This window comes from Solanum stenotomum, chromosome 7 (assembly GCF_019186545.1).
Source record: "Solanum stenotomum isolate F172 chromosome 7, ASM1918654v1, whole genome shotgun sequence".
NCBI classification, from domain to species: domain Eukaryota; kingdom Viridiplantae; phylum Streptophyta; class Magnoliopsida; order Solanales; family Solanaceae; genus Solanum; species Solanum stenotomum.
Genome location: NC_064288.1, coordinates 59,234,160 through 59,242,682, shown reverse-complemented (window position 1 = coordinate 59,242,682; position 8,523 = coordinate 59,234,160). Strand labels below are relative to the sequence as shown.

Here is an 8,523-nt window from a genome sequence, read left to right as displayed (position 1 = left end):
ATATCTTTTTTCATCATATATACTTTTGTTTAAAATCTAGTTTTCTAGCTATTTTAGATGCAAAGTCATTAGGTACTGTTTTATAATCAATTTGTTTTTTAATAATTCATTTTCAAATGATAATATAGCTAATTCATTCAATATCTCTTGAGATATTGTTGATCTTAAAGAAGATTTAATCAATTTTAATTTCGAAAAAACTTCCTTCGGCTGAGGCAACGGTTACAGGAGCTGTTAACATTATTCTATAAGCAATATATGTATTTGAAAAAGAATCAAGTCTTTTTATTTGATTGAGTATTTTCTTTAGATCATTATCTTCTACTTGTATTATTTCACTAAACACTAATTCAAAAAATAACTCTAAACCATCAATATCAGAATAACTATTACCTGTTAAAGAAAGTTCAAGGTTAAGACAATACTTTTTAAATTCTCATCATCTAGTGATCTCAATATTTTACCACTAAATAAGAAACCAAAAATATTTTCATATGCTTCAATTGGTTCAAATCAAATTGTTTCTTACGAAATTCAGATTTATTTTCATCTCATATGCAATTTTCTTAGTAGAAATCATAACACTCATAGTATATATATATATAAACATATAAAGTAATTGTTTTTTAAAAATAGGGGGCCCAAGCGATGACTTTAGTGGCCTAGGGGTTAAGACGGCCCTGGTAATGAATTTAGTGCAAAAGAGACATTGTTTTCCTAGTTTTTCACTTGATATTCGATACTCATTTTAACACACCCCTAATTAATCCGATTTCACGTTGTGTGAGGCCTATTAATTAAGAGGAAAATCATTTCCTATATCATTTTTTTATATTTTTAATTAAGATTCGAACTTGAAACTTAATGGATATCAGCATTTTTGCACCATATAAAAAGAATGCATTTTTAGTCAACTTTATCTTGGTTACATTTAACACTTTCCATTTCTAAATTGCTAACAATATTCTTCTTATGGTAATATTTTGAGTAACTTTAATTAATTGTTGAGACAAAAATAGTGAAAAGAGAAAACCAACTACTAAGTTAATGGAATGAGCAAAATGCAAAAAGAATTAATATTTAAATTGATCAACAAACAATCCCAACAATACAAAGATTCCAATAGGAATATGATCACTTTTGACCAACACACTCTTAATTTAATTTCTCATGAAAGAATAATTCCAATTTTATTAAATTAAAGATATAGTACTAATTAAGTTTCAACTTCAATATACCCTATCATTGCAATTGCTATAGATTAGGAGTTCGATTGGACCAAAAATAATATTGTAAGATACCTGAAAAAAATATATTTAAAACTTAATGCTTTAATTTATGGGAGGAATGAGAAGACAATGAATTAAAAATGTTGTTTAATTTAAAATACAAAAAAGTTGTTTTTGGACTGGCTTTTGCTTATTCTTGAAGAACGATTCTTCAATACTTGTCAAAATTTCATCATCATCTTCTTCTAATGAGAGGAAAATTCGCAATTGTTATTCTTTTGATGCACACGAAATAAATTTTACTTATAAATAATATTGGAGAGGTAAGCTCGATCGAAAAGGCATACAAAAAGGGCAAACTTGAGACCCAATTGATCACCTGCTCAATCAATTCGACCAATAATACGACTTACGAGTATCTTTCTCTTGTTCATTAAACCAATTTTATAATAAGATCTGATTTTCAATGATAGACGATACAATCATAGCATATGTGCACGAATAACACTAATTAACAATAAAGAGTGGGATTTTTATATTTTCCAAAAATACATAAACTACAAACTATCCCATATGTCACCATGATGAAATTTCAAAAGTATATTAGTTTTTTTTTTTTATATATTTTGTATTCGGTATTCATTTTCTTATTTTTATTAATTAATCGGTCATATACCCCACTTTGGGGATAAAATTTTCCAATTTTCAAAATTCAAATTCGAAACTACAAGATGATTTACACTTTGAATCGAACCTCTCCAAAATTAAAATCAAATTGAAGCCTAGTATTTCTACGTGACTTTTAACTTATGTAAGTTGATAGTGTAAATAATACTATCGGATAACTTAAAAGATAATTATAGCTGATTTTTCATAAAAATAGTACCCGAGAAAATAAGGCAAGATATGTGCTATATAGCATGTTAAAGTATATTGAGAATGTATGTATAAAAGAATAATTACGTGTATATAAGTTAAATTCTCCCTCCTATATATTATAATATTTTTATCTTTTTGGAGGGTGGGGGCTTAATTTCTATAGATATAGTTTAGAGTTTAGGCTAAAGATATATGCTATGTAGTAGTTAGTGATGGCTTGCAGTTGACTAAACCACAATATAAATTTGGAATTATAATACAATAACACAATTATTCTCTCTGATATATAATTATTTTAATATGTACATGTATGTCCACTTTGTCTTCCTTTACTGCATATTGTTTGTTTATTCTTCTTGTCTCCACTATCTTTCTATTCTTCATGTGCTCCCCACTTGAATTTTCAGTGTGTTTTTTTAGTTTTATTTAAGTATTCACGTTAAAGTCTGATTATATTTGTAGTATATGTTTTAAAATTTATTTTGGAGGCAATGTTTTCAATAATTTCTCCCTTCGTAAAATTTGAACCCAAAACCTTCTATTAAACATGAAAGGATCTTAATTATCGTCCCATCATTTATCTCTATAGATATATAGTTTATCATGCATATATAGTTTCATTCATCGTTGCATATAACAGTATCAACTATATATTATTAAGTAATTTAATTGATTTATATAAATGAAAATATAAATAAATTTTATACTTTTAATATAATTTAATTTGTCTGCCTTGTTTTTTATCTAAGTTTTATTTATTTTCATAGTCGGAAATGGTGGAGTGCCCGTGAAAATATTTTTTTTTTACTAAAAAATTACATTGTACATAAATATCTTTTTATGTATATATACTAATAATATGTTAAATTTCTTTATCTTCTTTGTATTTATTAATGTATAGAAGCTAAACTCAAAAAAAAAAAAATACTTCCAAGGTCCATCATTGGCGCTATGGCGGAGCCACACTTGTCCAATGTGTACGTGTCAAAACGTAAGTTGATATTCCTTCATTAAAAAAATATAATTAATGTGTAGATAGGTCATGTGGCGGAGCTACAATGTCCCGAGGGTGTCCTTGAACCCCCTTCGTCGGAAAATTATACCATATATATAAGTCAAATACTACTTGAAACGGTTGAATCTAATATTTTGGACACCCTTGACACAATGAGTTTATGCGGCCAGTGGTATGAGGCTGCAGTTTGATTTTTAAATTTTTGGAACATTTATTCCTAAAAAAAAGTAATATTAACATTACGTAGTTTAATTTTAAATTTTTCAGTGCATCCATTCATAAAAAAATTACTTATGTAATACTTGAACACCCTTCGTAAAATTTCTAGTTCCGCCACTGAGATAGGTAAGTAGATATTATGTATATAAGTTAATTTAATTACTTTTTTATATTTTGAATTATAATAAAAATCTTAACTGCAATAGGCATCTCATGCATTTTGCATGGTTTAGCCTACGTATATTCTTCATATTTTAATGATTATTTCCAAGCATGTGTAACTCATACTCAATACTATTATTAGACATAAATAAAAACAACCATATAATTACAGATTCAATTAATAGAAATCTTATATAATTTTTTAATAAAATAGAAGACAATAAGTTGTACATGACCTCTTAATAATAACTAATAAGCTCCTAAATAAAAAAAATAAAAAAGACAGAAAAACAATTTGTGCTCGATATACTATAGCTAGTCTATTCCCTCCATAGACATTTAAATTGTGGCACTTGCAAGTGCACCTAATTAATTTATTCATAAATTAAACCATAGCTAATATCTTCTATTAATCATGGTTAATTAATCCAAACTTTAATGACTTAATTATAAAAATTAATCTCTAATTATGACCCAATTTAGTGGCTTGAATATTGTTGATGATATTGTGTCATTGAACTAAAGTTGTGATACAATTGTCTTCTCCCTATTGAGCCTTGATGATCTTCTTCCTCTTCATGAACTCCCTCAATCTACAACCACAAAATTAATACATTAATTTTTTTTAAAAAAAATACAATACTAAATAATACTAATTTTTTTTTCTCATTAATCAAGAACTTAAAATATGCATATCACTAATTAAGGATTATAGTGGGCATCAATAAGATCCCTCCACCCTTAATCAGACGTCCAACTCGTATTCAAGCCCTAAGAAGGGAAATTACCCTGGTATGAAGTATTGCACTTTCTTGTTTAATAGGTTTTACATGACATTATGATACAAAGTTTTGAAATGTATATTCAACTATATATGTACTTCTTTTTATAGGATTTTATTTAGAAGGACTGAGTTCTGCTGAACTTACGAGCTCATTATTGAATCCACCACTTATATTTTGTAGCAAGAATATAACTTTGTTGTCGATACAAAATAAAAGATTTTGAAAGTGGGGTTCTTTTTTTTTTCTAATTTAAGAAAAAAGTGTAAGAGAGAATAATTATATTTACCCAAATATCATCTTCATCTTCGTATCGATTAAACAATGTTGATGATGAAGTTTTCGGAATCTCAAGACCAACTTCATCGTTACGAGCAAATCTGCCACGAACCCTTGGACGATTGTCCGCTAGTGTTTTTCGACATGCATACTGTTGTTGTACCATGATTAAAAAAAATTAATACAAATAATAATAAAAAATTTAAAAAAATTGTGTTAATTAATTATATAATTAATTACCTTAATAGTTTTGTTAAAATTTCTTTGAGTTCTTTTTGCTCTGTATCTATGAATTCTTTCTTTTCTTTCTTCTGCAGTATATCTTCCCACTTTGATATTTGATGCTTCTTCAATAAATGTTCTTTCTCCTGATAATGGACTTGTTGATAAAGTGTTCCTTGTTTGACTTGTCTTCATCTTCTGTTAAATATAAGGGTAAGTAATAATAAAAAAATCNCAAACAAAGAACACTATCTTCTGATGTTCCTTCAAATGCAAGACTTAATGTAGAAAATGACAGTCCATTATTCAGCACTTCAATGCGCCAACAAATCAAAATAAAATCAACATTCACAAGAATAAGAACTTGGAGTCAATCGTTTGGATGTCGACATTATAAACAAGAAACAGAACCTAGGATGAACATAAATCGAATAGTTCCAACAATTGTAAGAGTTAACAAACATCGATCAATTGAATTCCTCATAAACTGCAGCTGTCATTCAGAGTTAAGGAAGCATTTAGATCCTTACAATATTGGTCTTAGTAAAATACTATCAATCTGATCACAACCACAAAACCATTACTTCATATTATATCGGTGCTTATGTCATTCCACTACAACACCAAAATGAAGAACAAAAAGGTCCTTCCATTACAACACCAAAATGAAGTGAACCAACATCACAAAAGACACTAACCACTGAATTCACTAAACACTAATAACTAATGCTGAAAGCAAACACTAACAAAGGAAGTCACTTAGTCATTAACGCAACTAGAAATCCAACAAAAAGAAAACATGAAATCATAACTTTGTACTTTATCTTGTGATATTTGTCTTCAAATGTTCTAACTTTTTCCACTACCAAATCATTCGATGTCTCCAATGTAGCAATTGTTTTCGACAAATGACCTACTTTTATCTTCAAATTTTTCACAGCAATCTTCAAGTTCTCCATTTCAATCTTCAAATTCTCCACTTCAATCTTCGAATTATCCATTTCCATCTTGACATCTTTCAACGGCGACTCTAAATTATGTAGGTAAGCTACTTCAAGAAAAGCTTGGTATTACGTAGGTAAGCTACTTCAGGAAAAGCTTGGCATTACGTAGGTAAGCTACTTTAGGAAAAGCTTGGTCTTCCCATTCCTAATATCCACATGAAGAAAACTGCCATAAGAATACTCGAAATCAGTTCATACGAAGAAATACGAAATCAGTTCATACGAAGAAATACCAAATTAGTTCAATAATAGAAATAAATCAGTTCATATACTTACATCTGGACGAGGACATCAGAAAAATCTTCTTCCCGGATTAGATGTAGTACTCGAAATCAGTGTTTTGACCACCAAACCACAAGCACATTTTCTTTGAGACAAATAACTATTTTGTGACATTTTCTAAGAAGAAAAATCAGAGGTGAATGAAAGAGAGATGTAGGAAGAACAATGGAAAATTTGGGAGAAAAGGAGATTATCTATTCAAAGAGAGAGAATGGGTAAATGGGTAAAGGAAATTTGGGAGAATGGGTAAAATAGGGTTAACCAACCGGATTATTCTAAATGGGGTCGGGTCATTGGGTTAAAATAGTGAATAGGTTTTTTTTTTTAAAAATTCGGGTCAATTTTGGGGATTCCGTCTAATGGGGGGTAAATTTGACGAAATTAGTAACGGGAAGGATAATTAACTTCATTTTAACGGCGAGGGTAAAGTCAAACAATAAACCAAAGTTGAGGGGTATTTTTGACCCTTTGCCCTTTAAAATTTAACCACTCGTGTGACTTGACTTAATTTGTCCAAGTATCGTAAATACACTGCTAGGAAACAGAGAGGAAAAAGGTGACCGTGAACATAATATTATATCAACGATTTTCCATGCTCTCTATTTTATGCCTCAAATAGTGTTAATTGCATCAACTATATCGTGAGAAAAGTTTTAAAAAATATATTGAACAAATCTTGAGAAGAATAAATAAAATGACAAGATTTTATACTCGATTCATATTGACTTTTTTATTATTATTATTATTAATTTCATAAAACTTCAAATCGCGACCATGATTACAATATAGTTTTATCATTCATTAGGAGTTCTCTTCCAAATAATGTGTTCATGACTTTCAATATGTCTAATTGACGATAGAGAAGTATTATTCCATTTGTTCTTCACACATTTACTAAAAAACGATAGGCATACTCCATCTTCACTTATTTGCCAGTCACAATATACTACAATACCCCGCATGTAACAGTGAGATTCAAGTCAAATAACTTAAAAGTCCCGTGTTTATTTCCTAATTTCATGTCACAAGAAAGTGTGTTATTTTTTCCATAAATTATGAAAATTTCATGTTTATGAGAAAAAAATATATATACCATTTAACAAATTCAAACAACATGTTCAAGCAAAACTTCGATATCAAGTCACTAATTTCAAATCATGTCTAAATGGACCATTATTGTAAATAAGAAAATTCAGTATTGATGTATTTTAGTTTTTGGTAGATTACCTGCCTTATTTTTGGGTTAATTAAATGTTAATCTCACTGAGTAAAGTTAATTGAGTTTAAATAGTATACACTATTTGTGTAAATATTTTTTACACTACTAGGTATTTTTACATAATGTAGCTAATAATATATCTTATTTCTAAAATTTTAAATTTCACATTTTAAGAAGATTTTTCTATAAATATATTTTAAATGATTTATGACGTAAAATATTATACACTATCAATTTATAGGAGTTAAAACTCTTAAATTCTAAAATAAGAGAAATTCAACTAGCTATCGGTGTTGACTTAATTAAATGTTGCCCTTTACTTGGAGCTATGATTTATGTTAGGAGAAAGGTAGAAGTTTTACTTTTTCTTGTTCGATTTAAATATTAAACAAAGCATAAAAGGAAATGAATTAATTAAGTTTCCTAATCAACAATGTTTAACATTGGTAGATATGCATTTATTTTGTTTAATTTAAACACGAAATAAGCACCTAACAAATCAAACATAAACGAAATATACGTGAACACGTATTTGCATAGATTTTGTAGTTGAACTTTTCATAAGCATTACACTATTTTAGGGCTACTCCATTTAATTTGTTGCGTTTCGGCGTTTGGCCACGAAAATTAAAAAAAAATAGGAGTAATATTCTTTATTTGAAAATTTTAAAATTAGAGTGTAATTGTGTTTGGTTATATTTTTGTAATAAATATTTAAAATTTTATAATTTAAATGATGATATTTTATATTTAAAAAAATAGGATAAATTTGAAAAAGAAAAAATTATAAAAGGGGTAAAGTGCAATCAAGTTTTTGGATTATTTTGAAGTTGGATTTAAATTTTGATAACCAAACACTGATTTTTCAAATAGAGTAAAAAAAATTGGAAAAATTAAATAAATACATCTCTAAAATTTTCTATCATTTAAAATAGTTACGTTCATCCCCTCTAGGATACATCCATCTCATTAAGTAGTGTATCAGACAATCAAAAAATGTACCCGAAAGTAATGAAAAAATCAATTTTTTTTGTGGTGTTTCAATTTGTTTTTATATTTATATATATCAAGGAATATAGTTTAGTACCTACTATTTAAAGAAAATAGAAGTACATATTTGACCAACATGACAGGGTTTTTGGAACCTAACTAGATATTTTACATTACTAAATTAAAAATAATAATCATTTGTATGTGTAATGTGCTACGTTGCTTTATAGCTTTGAGTTAC

General features: G+C 28.0%; 1 protein-coding gene across 1 annotated transcript; it reads right to left on the bottom strand.

Moving 5' to 3' along the window:
• Positions 1–3,667: 3,667 nt before the first annotated feature.
• Positions 3,668–5,794, bottom strand: LOC125870103 (zinc finger protein CONSTANS-LIKE 2-like). The gene is made up of 4 exons (XM_049550461.1): positions 5,642–5,794; positions 4,806–4,985; positions 4,576–4,716; positions 3,668–4,097 (listed from the first exon to the last, which is right to left on the bottom strand). Exons 1-4 carry the CDS (start codon positions 5,792–5,794, stop codon positions 3,984–3,986), a joined length of 588 nt encoding a protein of 195 aa, XP_049406418.1. The 3' UTR covers positions 3,668–3,983.
• Positions 5,795–8,523: the final 2,729 nt, after the last annotated feature.

Coding starts and splice junctions, on each gene's coding strand:
- LOC125870103 (XM_049550461.1), bottom strand. CDS start 5,794: ATGGAAATGGATAATTCGAAGATTGAAGTGGAGAATTTGAAGATTGAA. Junction 4,986..5,641: donor ATGATTTGGTAGTGGAAAAA/GTTAGAACATTT, acceptor TATATTTAACAG/AAGATGAAGACAAGTCAAAC. Junction 4,717..4,805: donor ATTTTAACAAAACTATTAAG/GTAATTAATTAT, acceptor GTACAACAACAG/TATGCATGTCGAAAAACACT.